At 34.0% G+C, this 21,142-nt stretch overlaps 1 protein-coding gene across 1 annotated transcript; it reads left to right on the top strand.

Annotated features, from left to right (window-relative positions):
- LOC18507040 (transcription factor MYB35) lies at positions 18,587 to 20,367 on the top strand. The gene is made up of 3 exons (XM_018117263.1): positions 18,587 to 18,719; positions 18,868 to 18,997; positions 19,467 to 20,367. Exons 1-3 carry the CDS (start codon positions 18,587 to 18,589, stop codon positions 20,365 to 20,367), a joined length of 1,164 nt encoding a protein of 387 aa, XP_017972752.1.

Here is a 21,142-nt window from a genome sequence, read left to right as displayed (position 1 = left end):
AAACAGTTGAGGATGAGTTCTAGCCGTTAATTTGTCTTGTAGTGCTCTGGTTCAATTTGCAGATAGAGAGTTCTTAGTCGACTGACTTGGTCGACTAAGTTGGTTCTGTTTCAGGTTACAGATTCTGGCAGAGAGCACTTAGTCGACTGACTTGGTCGACTAAGTTGGTTCTATTTCTCAAACTCTTCAACCTGTCATTCCTCCAACTTAAAACTTGGTCAACCAACATTCTTCCTTGTTTCACCAATAGGCTTCCTCCTTGTTAGACAGTTACATCTTGTTATTTTTATCCCTCTTTTTCTCTTGATATACTCTTTGAAGAGTTAAATAATTAATTTCATATATTAATTTTCCTGCACACTCAAGTAAAGATATTAGACACAAATAAATGAGAATGTTTTATTATCATCAAAAACTAATGGAGCCAACACATACCACGTATGATTAAGTTGCCTTCCACCATATAGCAAGATAACTTGGCTACTTTTTTAATCGGAGGCTTGTTAAGCACACTCAAGGCCACACTTTTACACAAGTATGTTTGAGCTATTGGTGGGTCTTAGTCAACTAGTTTCATAAAATCTGGATGCTTGGAAACTTGATTATTATGGAAACTAGAGGCAAAGGCTAGGCGAAACATATATGATATGTTTAGATAATGTGTTGTCGCCTAGCTGATCTAGGAGTTGTATAGAGATACAATTGGTAAGCTCAATTACCTACCTAATCTATCTATCATGGTTTGTTGAGCACACTCAAGTCCATGACTATATGGATGGGATCCTAGCCCACTAAGAGAATCCTAGTAGAGATCTCTCGAGGTGATATGAAGAGTTATCATCTTGTAGAAAATAGTGGGAGAACAATTTAAAATTTTAAAACCTTGTTTTAAATAGTTTATGCATGATGTTTACTTATTGCTTTATTTTATCTATTTAGGCCTAATTTATATACATGGCTAATAATCTGTCATTGCGGAGCATCTTGGATGCAAATAAACTCACTAGCCCCAACTTCCTCGATTAGTTTCGGAACCTTAAGATCGTCTTGAAACAGGAGAAAAAATCCTATGTCCTTGAAACTCCTATTCCACCAGTCCCTACTACTAATGTTAGTGCTGAGGATAAGGAAGCATATCAACGTCATAAAGATGACGATGATCAGGCAGCATGCGTGATGCTAGCCAGTATGACCCTTGAGCTTCAAAAGCAGTATGAACATATGGATGTCCAATCCATGATTCTTCACCATAGAGAACTGTTCGATAAGGAGGGGCGCACTGAGAGATATGAGATCTCTAAAGAGCTATTTCGATGCACGATGGCAGAAGGTAGTTCTGTTAGACCCCATGTGTTGAAGATGATTGGACTCATCGAGAGACTTGGACAATTGGGATTAGCAATGAATTATGAGCTAAGTATAGACTTAGTTCTACAATCTCTTCCTAATAGCTTTAGTCAGTTTGTGTTGAACTTTCATATGAATCGATTGGAAGCCATTCTTCCTGAACTTCTAAATATGCTAGACACGATAGAGAGGTCCATCAAGAAAGATAAGGGATCATTGCTTCTTGTTTCTTCTTCCAAGGCTCATACGAAGCAACAGAAGAAGAAAGCCCAAAAAGGGAAGAAAGTAAAATCCCAAAATGAGAAGGCCTTGAAGCCTAAGGGAGGTGTCAAAAAGGACAAAGAGAAGGACATTTGCCATCATTGTGGCAAACTTGGGCATTGGAGGAAGAACTACAAGGAGTACCTAGCTACTGTGAGCAAGAAAAAGAAGCTTATTGAAGTTTCTGATTCAAGTACCATTTGCTAAATAATTCTACTTTATATATTAAAGGTATATGATACCTCAAAGTTGGTTCTCATATGTTTAACATATTGCAGGGAGTAAAGATAAAGATGAGTAGGATCTTGGCTGAGGAGGTGACCACATGGATGGACTACCTAAAGCATTAAATGCTACATTGGATGGTTACACTCCTATTTATCTCAACATGTTGGATAATTTATTTGGATGTTTTTGAAACATTAATTATGTGATTGCCATGGGAATGGTTGGTGAAACATTTGTCTTTATCATTTGGATGTGGAAGTTTATATGTTTCAAGTTTGAATAATTATTTGGACTAATTATGTCATATTTAATTATCCATGCTTCATGTTTATCCTTGCAATGATATTTGATCAATTATGAATTATGTTCAATTGATCAAAAGGTTGAATATTGATTCATATAAAATGGAACTTTCTTAAGAGCAAAACATAGAGATGAATGTTCAAGAAAGAAAGCAACTTCATATTGCAATATGATTTGGTCCATATCTCTCCAACATAAAAGCCCATTATGATATTCCAAACCAATATGATTCCAAGCATACATTGAGGTGTATAAATGTCATGGAATATTCAAAAGAGTTTGAATATTACTCTCAAAAAGGATCTTGGATTTAGGGAGAGCCCAATGACAATAAAAGTTTAAAAGAGCCAGATGGCATAACATAGAGTGACACATGCATATGATGCATGTAACATAGTCTAGTTGGAATGGTCCCAAGGAACAAAAGGGATTATACATGTATAAAAATAAAGTCATATACATCATATTATAAAGGGCTCAAATAAGAAGATATTTATATCATTAGTTCATGGAACTAATAAAGGGTTCTAAACATTGTTAATGTAACGATGGAGCCATAATAGTGGATAAAAATATGACATGATATGATGCATAGACATTTCGAAGATAGATAAAAATAATTAACCACATTGAAGGGCACAAGTGAGTCTACACGGAGACACGATTGCTAGATGGATTTGAATCCACATACGATGAGGTAGCAATTGGCTTTGTGCTAGTGGGAGATGTTGGGATGAGCCTTGTAGCCAATTGGGATTGGTTAAGGCTTGATTCCAATCATGCAACAACATCAATTATGTTGAATGATTAAAGGTTTTCCTTCATCAATAAGACATCAATTATAACAAGTTATAAGTTGAATTGGATGAAGTCCATGAGATTAATATGCCTTGCAAGGGAATTGTAATGGGTTGTAGTTATGAGATCCTTATGTATCAAAGCGTAATCTCAAAATGTTCCTAGTCAATGTATCATTGAGACTAGACATCAATGATACTTAGATACTGGTACATTCTATGTTCCTTACTTGAGAAGTAAGCAACCGATCTCATAGGTTGAAGTATAGAGATACTTGGAACTTGAATGTAGGTGCTTGCCTAGGAGAGCAAGTTCACTAAACATGACCCGCCATGAGTAGTGCATTTGGTATTTCACTCAAGTGTCTATGCAATACTTCTCATGTGTTAGTTGTGTAAATACTCCCTAGACTTGAGACACTAGGTTGTCTTATGTGTGGAGTGCTATACTTTGATTTCATCCCTACGGGTGCCTAACCAAGGATGCCAAAACAAGATGCTTTTGGGTATAGTATGAAGCATGTGAAGGCAAATGAGTGGTCAAGATAGGAATCATCACCCCAAGTGATGCAGGGGACATATCCTAGCTGTTCTTGGTTGATATTAGCTTATTGAGGTCCTTGGCCAAGGCGACTTGAAGATTATGAAAGGAGTTTCATAAGTCTTTATAAAGATGATGATCAAACTTTAAGAACGAATATAGAGATCAATAAGAGTAGACACTGCACCATGCTCTTATCATTTTCGGAATATATAATGAGGGAATGAATTACACTGAAAGACTGATCACTGAAAGGTTGAGTCAAACCATCTTGACTCTTCTAACATTTGGGTGGCTATGGTGGATTGCTAGATCCCAATCTTGGTCTATGAACTCTAGGTAGTTAACTTGATCAATGATAAATTTATAGTTTAAATTTATCTAATTCTAAGTTTAACTTAAGAATTATATGTTGAGTTCATTGCCAACATGTTAAAAGCCTAATGGGTCACACACCTAAAAGGAATGTTGAAAATAAAATGGGAGAGGTGATTAAGTTGGACTTAATCAAATTAGAAGTTATGACCTTCTCAAGCACTTGATTAAAATTGTTTAATTAAGTTGTGCCTAATTAACTAAATTGTTTAATTAAATCATTGGGCCTAATTAATTAAATTGTTTAATTAAGTCATTGGGCCTAATTAATTAAATTAAATAATTAAGTTATTGGGCCTAATTGATTAAATTTGTTTAATTAAGTCATTGGGCCTAGTTCATTAAAATTGTTTAATTAAATTGTTGGGCTTAATTAATTAAATTGTTTAATTAAGTTATTCGGCCTAATTGATTAAATTAAACAATTAAGTTAATTGGGCTTCTAAAGGACTTAATTAAATTGTTTATTCAAATTATTGGATTAATTGGTAATTACAAAATAGTTTTGTAATTAGGGTTTAAAATTAATCCAAGGTATAAATACCTTGCTATAGCCTCCAAACAAATAGTGTAGAAACGGCTGAAAAAAAAAAAAGAGAGTGAACGGCACATTAGAAATTCTTTTATCTTGCTGTTCATTGTGTGAAGAAAAATAGTTTTTCATTCACTTCATTTTTTTTCTGTGTGTTCAACCCCACAATTTTGTGTGAATTATGAGTTTATGAAACTCATCTTTGCTAGCACATTGTCAAGGCATAGCACTCTCAATCCTTAAAGAAGGATTTTCTCATTCATTGGTGTGGATCACCATTAGAGGCTGCACAAGGATTCCTTGGACAGCTTTGGTTTGCAACAACAGGCTAAGATAATTGAGCTTTTTGAAGGTTGATTTGGTGGTTTAACAAAGGATTCATCAACCTTTATTATTTAGGTAAAGTGATATGATCATATACTTTTATTTTAATTTAATTTTGTACTCGATTTGGCATGAAAGAGATCCTAGGAAGGTGAGCTGTAAATTTTATTTTTAAATTTATTTCTGTCGCGTTTTATTTGTATTTGATGCATGATCAGCCCTCACCCAACACATAGTACTCCATCTATTGGTGGAAAGAAATACTTCGTAACATTTATTGATGACTTCTCTAGATATTGCTATGTTTACTTATTGCATACTAAAGATGAAGCAATGGAGAAATTTAGAATTTATAAAAGAGAAGTTGAATTGTGTTGTGAATTGCTTATTAAATGTTTACGAAGTGATAGAAGAGGTGAATATTATGATCCCAAGTATTTTGAGTCCACTGGTATTATTCATGAGACCATCGCTCCATACACACCAGAACAAAATGGTGTAGCGAAACGTAAGAATCGAGTTCTTATGGAAATGGTCAATGCTTTGCTTTTTAATTCAGGTTTAGGAAGGTTTTTGGGGTGAAGTCTTTTTAACGACTTGCCATATACTAAATAGAATCCTAAACAAAAGGAGCAAAACTACTCTTTATGAACTATGGAAAAGAAGAAAGCCAAACCTTAATTATTTAAGAGTTTGGGGATGTCGAGCCATAGTAAAAGTTCCAAAGCCAAAGAAAAGGAAATTGGGTGAAAAAGGAATTGAATGTATATTTATAGAATATGTTGAACATAGTAAAGCATATCGTTTCATGGTGATAGAGCCCAATGATTCATATTCTATTAATACAGTCATAGAATCAAGGGACGCTATCTTTGATGAAACAAGGTTCAATTCAATTCCAAGACCCCAGAAACTAGTAACAAAAAGTGATAGTTTTTCAAAAAATGATGAGAAAACTATTGAGCTTCTGAGAAGTAAAAGAATTAGAAAAGCAAAAACATGTGGATCTGATTTGCTCATTTACTTAGTAGAAGGTACAAGAGAGGAAACATGTGAATACTTACCTTATTGCTTTAATGTAGAAGGTGAAGGTGATCCTTAAACTTATGAAGAGGCAATGAAATCTCGAGATGCTTCATTTTGGAGAGAAGCAATACAAGATGAGATGGACTCGATAATGGGAAATAAAACATGGAAATTGGTAGACCTTCCACCAGGTTCCAAGCTAATAGGTTGTAAGTGGATTTTCAAAAAGGAAATGAAAGTTGATGGAACTGTAGAAAAGTTTAAAGCAAGGATAGTGGCAAAAGGCTTTAAACAAAAGGAAGGTGTTGATTATTTTGACACATATGCATTGGTAGCAAGAATAGCTACAATTAAAGTGCTTATAGCACTTCACCGGATGGATGTTAAAACAGCAATCCTAAATGGTGAGTTAGATGAAGAGGTGTATATGGAACAACCTGAAGGGTTTGTCCTTCCTAGTCAAGAAAAGAAAGTATGTACGCTTGTAAAGTTCTTGTATGGATTAAAACAAACGCCTAAACAATGGCATCAAAAGTTTGATGAAATTGTGCTAGCTAACGGCTACAAGATCAATCAATCTGACAAATGTGTCTGCAGTAAGTTCCATAATGGAAGAGGCGTCATCATTTGCTTATATGCAGATGACATGTTAATCTTTGGTACCGATTTGGAACAAGTGGAAGACACAAAAAGGTTCTTGTCAAAGAATTTTGACATGAAAGATATGGGTACGGCAGATGTTATTCTTGGTATAAGAATAATGAGAGACAATAATGGCCTAACATTGTCTTAATCTCATTACATCGAAAAGATTGTAATGAAGTATGACAAGTCAGATTGTATGCCAATGACAACACCTTATGATTATAATCTAAGGCTAATACCTAACAAAGACAAGCCAATAGCATAAAATGAATATGCAAAGGTGATTGGATGCCTAATGTATGCAATGGTCTGTACAAGGTCATATATTGCTTTTACGGTTAGAATGCTAAGTCGATTTACAAGTAATCCAAGTAAAAAGCATTGGTATGTTGTTCACAGAGTTCTAAGGTACTTAAAAAGTACAAAGAATTATGGCATTTGTTATTTAGGTTTTCCTTCAGTTTTAGAAGGGTATACAAATGCTAGTTGGAACTCAAATAGAGCAGATTATACATTCATGACTAGTTAGATTTTTACAATTAGTAGGGGTGCTGTTCTTGGGGTTCTAATAAACAATCTTGTCAAGTAGACTCCATCATGACGACTACATTTATAGCCTTAGCATCTGCCACCAAGAAGCGGAATGGTTGAGAGATTTACTCTATTAAATTCCGTTGTGGCCTAAACCAATGGCACCAATCTTTATACATTGTGACAATAAAGCCACTGTATCAAAGGCATATAATCAAGCATACAATGGAAAGAGTCGATATATTGGACTTCAACACAGCATTGTAACACAAAGAATTAGTGATGGTATAATCACTATAGGCTATGTGAGGTCTGGTGAAAATTTAACGGATCCGTTTGCTAAAGGTCTAAAAAGGGACCTGGTAATAAAAACCTTAAGAGGGATGGGTCTCAAGCCTATTAACTAAATAGCCAATGTGGGAACTCACCTCGATGCTTGTGGCTAACCTGCAAGTCTCGGGTACTGACGATTCTACCACATGGTGATTGCAAGCACTAATTTATATTTTCCATCCCAAGGTGAATAGTGCTTGGTTTCCATAATGTGTAAAGTAAAGATGAACAAAAGTTCTTAATAGAACCATAACATGTATATGTTGAAGTACTATAATTATGGAGTACTTTTGATGGGGGCTACCTATGTGAGTGGAAGTGTGGCCGCTTCTAGGAGCTAAAGGCTTGACTCCAACAGCACTCATGAATGGATGCAAAACACAAGGCCATAAAACGTGTTAGTAAAACTAGATACAAAGTGAGCAAGAAAGCTTGTGTGTGTTTAGTGGCCCGACTAGTCAATGAAGAATCGATGGTTCAATGCTTGGTCAACCACTCAATTCAAACTAAAACCAACCACACTCACTAAGTGAAGGTTCAAATCTACGGGATACCTTCATTTATGCACAAGGTTCCCAAAGTTGTCGGTATTTGGAAATTTTGAAAATGGTGAGGGATTGTTGGTGTATTTTCAAAATTAAAGGTTATGTCACATGATGAAAAGCTATCATTAGCTCAAAAGTTATGTCACGTAAAGTGACATAATGTGTCTATTAGATAATAGGAAGGTTTTCATGTGAATGGTTATGTCTCTTGAAAAATGACATCCAAAAGTTATGAGACATATTGAAAAGAAACCATGGCTCAAAAGTTAAATATGAAAAGTTATTGTTTCAAGTTATAACTCAAAGGTTATAATATATGGAATGAATAGTTATCTTTTCATAAGATGACTATTGAAACAATACCTTTATCCAAAAGTTGTGTTTGGCAAAAATGTAGAGATGCCTTTTAGACAAAATGTGTCTTTATGAAAAGGTTGTGTAATACCCCGTACTTTAACATGGTGGCTAATGATAAACAGGGCACTAGCAAAAATTTTCCATTTCCTCAAGAAAAGGCCATCCTGCTGAAATGACAAAAACAACATAAAACACATATAATTTCCCAAAGTTCAACATGTCAAGTTTCACATGCATTTCAATCATATGCCATATTCATAAGCTTTTATTTCATAAACATAGATATACATGAATACATAGATAACCACCAATATCACCATCATCACACCCAGCTCATGTGCATCCCCCCACATCGTGCACATATCCAGAGTCATTGTGTACATCCCCTCACATTGTGCACAGTCAGTGCCATCGTGTACATCCCCCCACATTGTGCACACGGGCACTATCATCATCCACCTCCCTCACCATGCCATCACCGACATGTGCATCCCCCCACATCGTGCACACACACGGTTATAATCATCACACAATATCAACCATCATGCACAACATATATATCTATATATATATATACCAACATAATGTAGTAGTGCACGATTCCATAACAACCACATGTCACAACATAAAGTCAATTATCAAAAGCTTGTTCCCAAGGCACTCGTTTTTAAGAAAAGTTGTATAAAATCATTCAAATGCGTTGTACAAAACAATCACATTCCAAAAATGATTTTGAAATGCAGTTCACTCACCGGTATTATTTGAGCCTTTAGCTGATCTTAACTTCCCTAATGGTCCAAATGGGATGATAGGGCTTCGTTGGAACCTATTATCACATTAGCATCACCAATTTGTCAATTCACATAATTATAAAGTCTAAAGCTTTCTCTTAGCTAGCTTCCAATTGCCATTTAAATGGCTATCTATTTTCACTACCCTAATCACTCTAAAATGAGTGGATAACCTTAACTACAAACATTCACAAGTCTACTTACTAATCATTCCCAACACTAAAAATAAATTCTAATTCATTACTCACCTTGGTAGCTTGTAACTTTGAAATTCTTTTCAATAAATTTTTCCAAGCTATTATGGGAGCTTTCTCTCTTTTTCTCTCTCTAAACACCTAGCTAGTGAGAAAAAGTATGAAAGTGGGATTTTTTCAAGGGTTTTAAAGTAAAAGAGTGAAAAAGCACAAGGGTTCCATGAAAAGGTGCACAAAGGCATGAAAATTGAAGCTAGAGAGAGAAAGTTACGAAGTTTTCATACCATGCTTCCATGGAGGGGGAAACAAACGTGAGATGAAAGGAGGAAGAAGAAGAAGCTACTGGAAATTGAAGAAGCTGCTGGAATGAGAATATATTTATAGCTCAAACTTATCCATTTCCTTTGGAAATTATGAAAATGCCCTTTAGCAAGTTAACTTATTCCTCTCCAATCCTTTGTGCAATCTTTTTATTCTTTTGACACTGACAAGGTCCACAAAGATCTAAACTACTCGAGTTTACAAAAACTTAAAATTTTGACTCTGGGTTCAAACTGACCATTTTGCCCATATTATGAAAAATATTGCCACCTCTAGTTTTCTTCGTGTTTTCATCATTACACATTATTTATTCAATCTTATGCCTATTTAGATCTTAAAATATCATAAAACCTTCTTTTGAGAACTTTTTAGAGAAAATGATGAAACTACCTCTAGCCCTTGTTATTGCGTCTATGCATAGTTATGAGCCTATAGGTGTTGAGATCTCACAAATACATCCCTAGTCTCATCACTCAAGGTATTAATCATCTCGGATAGTTCTCGCTGGATTGTCTTAATTTCATCTATTCGCGCATCCGAGGCCATTTGAGCTTCTACTACAACCACCGCAACCTCTTAGTCATCAATCCTCTAATGGACTTTTGGCAAACTTCGTGTGGTCATTATGTTTACTTTTCGCTTAGCATGTCCCACTTGTGTTCTAATACCAACTATCACGGACTACGCCATCTTCGCTTAAGTACACAATAGTTAGTGCAACGCTCGAGTGGACACTTCTACTAAAGCTAGCTAATAGCTTGATTATATTTGAACAACATGAATAATAGCCACGAGTTAAGTCATAAAAAACAACATTAAAATCAAATGGCATATGAAATGCCATATATGCAACCATTAGTCTTATATAAAAGAAAATGTTTTATTAATATTGAAAATGAGCACAAAGGGATAAGAGAAGAAACGCGTCATTGTTGGGCCATTGAGGCAGCCCTAGATGGTTAGCCACAAATGCACCTAAACCAGTGAGATAGCCCAACAACCCACCGATTGCTCACCCTTATAAAGAATTTATGAAATTTTACAAGTATTTCACCAATAACCATTATAATGCTTGAGATGGGGACATTCCTTTCCTAAAGGGTCTACCCCCTAATGACTTAACAAGTATTTCTAAAAATGTCACCAAGTGCCATTACAATGTTTGAAAAAGAGACATCTCCCTTGGAGGTACAAAAGACTTAATCTCCTAGGCAATTCTACCTTGTCACAACCCTATACAAGGTTGGCTCAAGACACCATGCTACATATTGCCTGCACAAAATGTGATGGTTTATGGTTCCCGTCCTTGATCATTCCTTTATGCAAGAGAGCCAGTGTCTAATGGGATTCCAATGAGGAGTTGATGCACTCAAAGGTGCGAATTGATGTAGGATTGATCTTTTGATATTCTCAACCTTCAGCTGGTTGCAGCTCTTCATCTGCACCATGTCCTCAAGCTCCTCACGTTGGTCCCAAGTAAATGTGCTAGAGGGAGGGTGAATAGCAGTTTTTGGCTCTTACTAAAATTGACTTCTAATTGGGCACAAATGCAAGATAAAAAAAAGTTTTAAGAATGAATGAAAAACTAAAAACAGAGCAGACAATCACACAAGAATTTATAATAGTTTGATCAAAGACCTACATCCACTACCTTGATTGTTCAACCAAGGATTTTCCAAACCAATCACTATGAACGATGAAATTCCCAAGCTTTCACCAAGCTTTTACAATGGCTTTTAGCAAGCTCAGTCATAACCTTTTACAATTATTTTTCCCGAGATCAACTAAAACCCAAACTAACCTTTCTAGGCTAAGTTAGAACCTATACACCCAATCAAGCAATCCAAGCTTGAATAAAATCCCTTAGAGTGTCTTGCACACTCTAAATATAGAAGGAAAAGAGAAATAAAGATGTACCTATGATCACTGACTTGATATAAGTGGTACAAAGTGAAGTGCTTGAATCTTTTACATGAATAGGAATGAAGTGCAGAAAGTATGCTGAAGGTTTTTGTAATTTTTGAGCTCTATTTGGACTTGGAAGCCTTGAATCAATTTTCTAGCTGTTGGGAGCCTCTTAAATACTTGAAAAATCAGCTCTGATAGGTGTTAGGTAGTTTTTGACCGTTGAAAATAGTTTGGTGGCAGTTCTAGCCGTTAATATCTATTCTAGTGCTCAATTCAAATTTTCTGACAAAATGATCTTAGATGACTAACTACGCTCTTAGTCGACTAAGTCATTTCTATCTTTTGATCCCAGTTTCTAGCAGTGAGCACTTAGTCGATTATCTTACTTCTTAGTCGATTAAGTTGTTTTTGTCTTGAAGTCCAGATTTCTAGCAGTATGCTTTTAGTTGACTAACCTACTTCTTGGTCGACTAAGTTTTCTCTGTCTCTCAATCCTCTTGAGCCCGCCAACTTCTAATTTGAATTTTATCTGACTAATACCCTTCATTATTCAACTAAGAGGCTTCTGTTTTGTTGATCAGTTGTGACTCCTTATTCTTATGATTTTTGATGTGTGCCTTTGAATGATTAATTTACTATTGGCATACAATTTTTGTCCTGCACACTCAAGTAGAAATATTAGACACAAATGAATGGGAATGTTTTATTATCATCAAAAACTAATGGAGCCAACACCTCAGCCCAGATCTTGGACTTTAACATTGCCTTAGAGGCTTGAACAGTTGGAGCAACGGTTCACCCAACAAGCATCCTACCAAGTCTAGTGCAATCAATAGATTGAGCAAATGCTGAGAGCCTATGACAACTTTGTACGCATGGAAATGGACTCTTTTCCAACCTTATCGAATTCTTCTGCAAACATGGGCGATAATGAGGTAGATAAAGATAAAGAGGAAGACTAAAGCTTCTTCGAAATCATTTAACTACTAGGGGAGTAATCTGTACCTTTTCTTTATTTTTATAACATTGAGGATAATGTTTGATTTAAGTTTAGGGGGAAAGCTTATTTTTCTAGTGGTAGATATTTTGTGGGAATTTAGAATTTAATTTTATTTGTATGTTTATTTAAATTTTAAGTTAATTAGGTTAGTTTACCATTTACTTTTCATTATGTATGTTTGAAAATCTTAGGATCTAAAGTAATTAGTGCCAACTTTTTCAATGATTTCCTTATCCAATGATGAGAATTTAGTTATCTTGTGTCTTTAGCTCTTAGTGAATATGGATATTGTTTAGTTCATGCTAAATTCTTTTGTTTAGTATCATTGTTATGATGTGATTTCCACATATATTGAGCACTATATCTTTTGTTTTGAATTATTATGTATATCTAGAAAAGCTTTATATTGATGTGAATTTTAGATTATGTCAAAAAATTCTTGAATTTGCATGATTCTTTCTCTAGATAAAATCCTAGACAATACTTAGTTAGGAAAATTATTTTGGCTATCTTTGGACCATTTAAGCCTTTTAAGCCAACCTTATTATATTTTATCCCTAGTATACCCTTTTGAGCCTAATTTTTTCTTTTCTTTGTTTAATTGCATAATAATGTAGCCTAGCCTTAAAATAGAATTTCCAATTTTAGAACCCTCACTCCTAAGCATGTATATTGTTTTAGGAAATATATATTAAGCTAAATGCAAAGGTAGTAAAAGGTGAAGTTGTTGAAAAATTCAAAAATTCAAAAATTAATAAAAAAATTATCTCACTATTTACAATACAAAGAAAAAAGTTTGCGGGTGTGAAATTATGATAAAAAAAAAGAGAAAAGAAGAGAAAAAGTAGAATAAAGCGTTGAATAAAAGAAAAGTTCAAAGAGAAGAAAAAAGAGTTACTTGGAGAATAAAAATAAAGCTCTATATAAGTCCTAAAATGATTATGTGCTTAAGGTGAATTGAGCCAAATTATGATGCTTTATCCTACCTTAACCTTGGCCATACATTACAAGCTTAATAAAGACCTATTGATCATTGACTTAGTCTACATTAGTGGAGAGAGAGATGAAAAGAAAACTTATGAAGTTCTAATACTAATTTGAAATTTTACATTGACATAAACTCATCTAGGATAAGTATAATATTCTTTGTAAAAGATTTCACACACACAAAAATCCATTCAAAAATGTGCTTGCAATTGAATTGAAACATGAATTTGAATGATGTATTATATTTTGCCTTGAGTTGGAGATTTATAGATATACTTTTTAGGAAATTATGGAGATCTTTGATTTAGTGCTATTTGTCTCTGGTTAGGTTGTTTAGGTTGATTACATCATTTAAATTGCTTTCGCTTTTGTTTAGTATTTCTTTTATGTTTTGCTCGAGGACTAGCAAAATATTAAGCTTGGGAGTGTGATAACTCTATTTTATGGAGTTATTTGGCTTAATTTCCAACATATATTGTCTAAATTCTTGAGATTTAATTTAAATATTAAAAGTTTTTAACCATTTATTTTACTAATTTAATTATATTGGGTTCAATTGTGTTAAGTTAATTTATGATGTTTTATTTTAAGTTTAGTTATTATTTAAGTTAACTTTTATGTTTTTGTAGGTGTGCTTTGATAAAAAAGCCTATTTGGTGAAGGAGATGCGTTTTAGGTGCAGACTTCAACTGCAAATATTATGGTATTTTGAGCATATCTTTCAATACAAAAATCCAATCAATGTGATTCTTAAACCATTGAAAAGCTAAGAGTAGAGGTACAACTTTCATGCTTACCACTTCACCCAGTTCAGCATAAAAGGTGGTCACAAATCATGTCAAAGCTGATGTAGTGTAGTAGAGTCTGAATGAGCAAAATAAAGCTTTGAGCGCCATGGCACCTCAATTGGGAAGGATGCCTCAAGGCATATTTGAGACTTGGCACCATAGCCACCAAGCACCCAAGACCACGGTGCCAACAAGAAAACCTTAAAAAAAATACATAGTGCACAACATTGCGGCGCCCAAGTAAAGAAGGTCAGGACACCTAATGAAGAAAGAAAAATTTAAGAGCTGTTTGACTTCTATTTGGCATTGGACTTGAGCCCTATTTAATTCCACTTTGAGAAGCACGAAAAAACATGAATTAAGCTAGGTTTTTTTGAAAAAAAAAGAGAAGTATTAGAGTTAGCAAGGAAGCAAGGAAAACGAGAAAGATTGCAGATCAGAAGCGTGAAAAATATTAAAGTTCTTTCTTTTCTTGTTATCTTTATACTTTCTTGTTTAGTTTTAATGGTTAAATTTCTTTTTTGGATGACTTTTACATACATTATGTTGAACTAAGTTTTTAACCTAAAATCGCAATTGAACCTAATATGTAGTCTGAGTTTTTAATATTCTTTCCCGCATATAAATGATAGCGTTTGAGTTTTTTATTTCAATCTAGTTTTTAATCTATCTAATTGATTGGCCACTAATTAGACTGATTTGGAAACCTAAACGGAACTAAGAGAGGGCATTTAAAGTAAGCTATGGATGAAATAGCATATGTTCAATAATAGTTGCATAAGATGATTGATTTGATTCACGTGTAGGGTAAACATCCACTTACATGTCATATGTCTCCAAGATTAGAGTCTAAACTTAGTGAGTCTTTCTTAATTTTAATTTGCATAGACATAGAGTAAATTGGTTAAGATGGATATTTTTATAAGAAACTCGATAGAGACTTATAAATAAATTAGAACTCTAAGTTAAGAACTCAAGCCTAAATAGTAAGTAAAGAGTGAATAGAAGAAATTCAAATGAAGCATTGAGGGGATATTATGGTTCTAGACTTTTGATTATTTGATTTTAATTAAATTGTTACTCTTGCTTATAGTTTTAATTTTAGTTTATTTAATTTTTAGTAGTTTTAATTTTGGTTGTTTGGATAAGATTAAGTTATTTTAATTTTAGTACTTGATAAAAAGATTTGATCAATTCTTTATGGGAATGAACTCTAATTTCGACTATATTACTTGTTTACGATACGTGCACTTGCGTGATAAAATTGACAACAATATAGTTGTTTGTGTTTCCTCATATTGTGTTAAGCCTTGAATAAAAGTGCATATAATGTTGAGACTATGGTGCATGGCCCATAGCAATATAGGTATGGGATATGTGCCAGACCACAAATTATTATTGTGAATATTGATATTGAATGAAATAAAATTGCACATTATGTTGAGAAGTTCCATAATTGTGTAATGTTAAGAATGAAATGGATGTTTGATTGATGAGCTACAAATTATGTTGAGGAGTTCCATAATGTTGTATTGAGTTTATATGATAATGACTTTGTATAAATGCAATGGATGACAAGGCCACGCATGTTTTGTATAAGGCTTGCTTGAGCCTAATGGGTCATACCTATCTACGTCTATGCGCCGATCATGTCTCAAAAATGAGATGTGACATCAAACCCTAAACATCACTATCCAATTTCTATCTCTATGGTATGAGTTAAGAAGAGGTTTATACCAAATTGATCTATGCATTGTGAGAAACAAAATCTCTAACTTATTTGGGTCCTAATTTCACACAAGAGGCTTTGATACCACATGTAAGTTTAATCCCTAAATCCATGTGTGAATATTAGAATACCAAAATCCTATAATTATTATTGCGTACTTATTTTATTCATTAGAGTAGTCATTTCTAGTTGAGGAATACCAAAGAACTTTTAGTAGAGGCTAAGTCTTTCTCTTCGCTCTTTTTCTTTTTTGGCAACTCTTAATGGGTAGATACCATTCGCTAGAAGTGAAGAAGGGACCTAGCCAAATATATAAATAATAAACCCTAGAAGCCTCTTATTAAAGGCTTACTATGTTAGGGCCCGCATAATCACTAAACCATATTGACTCAATAAGATATGCAAAGCCTATCATTAACAGATCACTTTAATATTAATTGGACTTTCATGCTTTGTCTCACAATAAGACTAAATTATTAGTCTATTTTGTTAAACTAAAATTATCAATTAATAGTAACACATATAATAGAAAATTCTAACAAAGATACTTTCAAGGGAGATTCTTACCAATAAAAAGGCGAAGAAATGATGCTTTCAAGACATACACTTGAAAGTAAAATATATACAACTTAGGGAAAATAGCATATTCTTGTTTGGCTTGGGTTTTTTTCAACTTATCTACCTCTTAAAAGTAGAAGCCAAACCAAACAAGATTTTAAGAAACTCTTTAAAAAATTAGTTTTTTTTTTTAATTTTAGAAAAAAAAACCTTAAAGAAAAGCTCTAGAGATGAGCTTTATCTTCTCTTCTTTTAAAAACACGCTAGCTTTTCAAAAAATACCTGTCTCTCTGTCAATCGATCTCCCTTTCCTTTGCTTCCCTATGCAAATCACCCTTCTCCAACACAAATCGCGATCTCTCTCTCGATCTCTCTCTCCTCTACCTCTCTCTACAAAGACTATTAAGAAAAAAAAAAAACCTAGCAACAAAACAACAAAATCTTGGATTTTTTGTTCATACAAAGATTAAGAGAAAAGAAGACTTAAAATTCAAAATTGCTATTTAAAGATTTTTTTTCTCTTCTTCACCAAAAAAGATTTTAATATTAAATATATTGTTTCCTCTTTTCTCTTCTTTCTTGGGAATCATGGTCTGATTGCTTACTAGATTAATAAAAATCTAATACTATTACTTTTATATAAAGTTTGAGAGTTGTTCCGTTTTTATATGGATTTTTTTTATTTTAACCTCTGAAATCGTATATAAGCTCGAAGTAGATTTGTTTCGCTTGATTTATTAGGTGATTGAATGTGACATAAATATCTTTATAGTAATTTTAATCAAAATTAGAACTCGTATAATTTATTTTGTCAAATAATTTGTCAAACAAATTTATTTTAATTTTAAAAGATATTTTTTTTTCATAAAAACTTCATAATAGCTTTTAAGCTTAAAAAAAAAAAACATAGATTGTCATGACTCACAAGTCAAGCCTCAAACGCAGAATCAGTTTCAAGTTACTCTTATATAATTTAGATTCCTTCCATGGATTCATTAGAAAATCCCTTTGCTGTAATAAGATGGGATAATTATGAACAGCTAGTAGCCTTACCCTAATTGTTATCTAATTGTTATCCAAATTGCCTTTCAAAAGAAAAAAAAATTGTTATCTAAAGCATACAATCACATAAACTGCAGGCAGTAGTCTATCAGTTCGCTGGAAAACTGTAATCTACCTTGAATCTCAACTAGATATATTTCCACTGTTTATGCAGAATATCGACATGTTCTATGCTATTACCTAATTTCCAGTTTTAAGTATTTTCATGGATTACGTCTATGTCAGGTGTTATTCAATCCGCGTCTCGAGTAAATTGCATCAAAGCAAGCTTAGAGAATTTGATCATTATTGCTTATGTTTATTGTTCCTGTGTTGTTGCCTGGAATCCTGGACCAGGGAGCCCAACTTCATGGAGTTTGATGCTGTATTTCAATTTCGGATTGCAGGCTTGTATCAGTCACGATCTTCCATAGTGATTTCTTTGCCTGCAAGATGTGTGACCAGCATCTTGTGCTACACCATCCCTGTGATCTCTGAGGTTCAGCATAAGTTTCCATCTCTGGTTTTCCTTTTCTTCCCCTTGTTTTCACATCGTTAAATCCAGCATTTTATTAATTAGACAGTTTTTAGCGGCATATCATGCGGAAATGGTGTTTATAACTTGCAAGTATTCTGATTGAAGGTTTTCAATTATTCCTTCAATTAGTTAGATCTCTTGTTTAAAATACTTGCACTCATCAAACTTGTGATTATCAGAAACTTAAACTAAAGTCATTTCCTTTTCACACAAGGAACAGATTAATCAAAATAGTTGATAAATTATGTTATTTTACTTAGATATATCTAAATTTAACCAGAAAATTCACCCAATTCAAACCTGACTCTATTGCTCTTTGAGTATAGTGGGGTTAGAGAGAGAATTGTCTTTATATCATCAATTCATTTCTAATGCAAAAATGCCTTTCATCATGCAAATTTGATTGCATGAGATCCAGTCTCATGCTTTTCATGCCTGCTCACAAATACCTTAAAACCTTTCTCCTCCCTTACTTCTCAAATAGGTGAATCACTGTTATCATTTTTATCATCAATAAATTTTGGTATCATTTTATCTTCTCTGTCGCATTGTCAATTTCCAGTGTAATTCTGAATCAACAGATAAGATGGTCAGACCCCCTTGTTGTGACAAGCTGAATGTCAAAAAAGGCCTCTGGACTGAAGAGGAAGATGCAAAGATACTTGCCTACGTATCAAAACATGGAACTGGTAACTGGACTGCTGTTCCAAAAAAAGCAGGTTAATTATTGAAGTTTTCTGATACTGATATCAGTTTGTCGTAATTTCATTATTACTTTGTAGTTTTTTTTTTTTTTTGATCATTACTACTTTGTAGTTTCAATGCTATCCACTTTGTTATTTTCCATGGACTGAGTGCGTCCTCCAGGACTTCGAAGATGTGGGAAAAGTTGCAGACTTAGGTGGACTAATTACTTGAGGCCTGATCTTAAACGTGAGAGCTTCGCACCCCAGGAAGAGGAGTTGATCATTCGGCTTCATGCAGCTATTGGAAGCAGGTAGATTGGTTGATAGTGCTTTCCTTACCTCCACATTCCTTCTTGAAGTAATTAGATGAGTGAATGGTTTTTCTTCCTTTTCTTCAATATTAAATCTTCTCTTCCCAATCCCCATGTTAAATTTGTAAGCTTCCAGCTTCTTTAGTTTGTTCTAGTTCTAAAATGTTCTAGTCTTCTTTGGTCAATATTCTGGTTTTGTTAATGAAGTGCTTTATGTGGTTTTGGCTCTCCCCAATTAGCATGCAACACTAAAAATTGGACAAAACTTAGATAAATAAATTCCCAAAAGTGTGCCACGTCTCATGGAAGTTTTTTATGTTTCTGCTTTCTCATGGGATCATAAACAAACGTAACTGTCGATGGTGCATGCCGGGTGATCCTAACTGTTCTAACAGGCTGTTTCTGTTACTGGTACAAGACTTGTGACTCTCTTAATTTCTTTCTCTGTGTGTCCGTTTTGGTGGTCCAGGTGGTCTATCATAGCCCAACAACTTCCTGGGAGAACAGACAATGATGTCAAAAATTACTGGAATACTAAGCTGAGAAAGAAGCTTTCTGAAATGGGGATAGATCCAGTTACCCACAAGCCGTTTTCTCAAATCCTAGCTGATTATGGAAACATTGGTGGCCTCCCAAAATCTAGAACCCGAATCGGATCTCTCAATAGAGACATGAAGAATGCATTTTTGTTAAAGGCAGAGCCGTATCCATCCCCAGCACCACCAGCAGCAGCAGCAGAAGGATTGATGACCACAATTGCATCATCAGGGATGGAACCAATCCAGGACAACTTCTTTGCAAACAACAGCATTAACCACCATGCTGACAGTGATTCTTCGCTGGATCTTCTTTCTCAGCTGCAAGCTATAAAAGCACTAGTGACAGAAGCATCAAACTACACTGGTCACCAGACCATCTCACCTGATCAGTTCCCTAATGAATGCTCATTATCGTCATCCCCCTCATCTTCCACTTGTTCTACTTGTTCCACCGCAGCACAACAAAAATCAGCTCTAGCCTTCAGTTGGCGTGATTTTCTTCTTGAAGATGCATTTTTACCAGCTGATCATCCACAAGGACAAGAAGATCACGCCCTGGAATTCTCGTCCAGAGACTTTGCTGGCCACCAAACTCCAAACGTAGTACCACAAAGTCAAAGCAACAATGAGATTAGCGCTGAACGTAAAGTAGATAATAATAATGTTAACAATAACCACAATGGAGTCCAAGGCATGGATAGTGGGGTACCAAGCTACGGTTTTCATGCTTCATCATCCACTGATGATAGTTCATTTATAGCAACCATGCTAGATCAAGAAAATGAGATGTTCTCAGAATTCGCAAATCTTTTGGAAGATCCATGTTATTAACTCAGTTTGTTTTTTTTTTCTAGGTCCATTATTTAGGCCAGGATAATTGACATTTTTTTAATATAAATGGAGTACCATTTTTAATACAAACATCGTATCATATTGCCTATGGTGAAGTATCATCGGTTGTGGTTTTATTCATGGCCAATGTTATGGCATTGGATTACCATTATTTGTCTCTTTGTTAAGGCTGCTGAATCTCTGTTATCAACTAAAATTCTAACTATCTTGGCCAGAAAAAGAAACAGATTTTAGCTAGGAATTTATTCCTTTGTTTTTTCTTTTTCTAAAGAAAAAGGGTCTTGTGTAGCCATAGCAGTTAATAGTTAAACTTGAGTGGTGTTTGCTGTCTCACAATATACTGTGATTGTAATTTTTCGGAAATAATGGTAAATTATTTTTTTTTACTTTACCAAGCAAGTGGGTAAAATAACAATACATTGATTTTTAATGATTATTTATTTCACTCTGATTATGTTAATTTTTTTACTTACCAAACATTGTAAAGTAACTTTATCACTCACATTAGAATGTTAATAACTTCTCTTTTACTAAATATAAAAACATAAGATATTAACAGTTGTACAAGTAAATACGAATACGTCATAATTAATTAATCGTGTTTGAACCTTAAACATGTACAAATATAAGTTTATTAAACATGTAACATGACATGATACAATTAAGATATTTACTAAATATGTCAAATTTAAATTTTATACAACACAACATAATTAAAATTTATACAATTTATAACTTGCTAATACTATTAACA

This window comes from Theobroma cacao, chromosome 3 (genome assembly GCF_000208745.1).
Source record: "Theobroma cacao cultivar B97-61/B2 chromosome 3, Criollo_cocoa_genome_V2, whole genome shotgun sequence".
In the NCBI taxonomy this organism is placed as follows: Eukaryota; Viridiplantae; Streptophyta; class Magnoliopsida; order Malvales; family Malvaceae; genus Theobroma; species Theobroma cacao.
The sequence above is the reverse complement of the archived record's forward strand: the minus strand, read 5'-3'. Positions and strand labels throughout refer to the sequence as shown.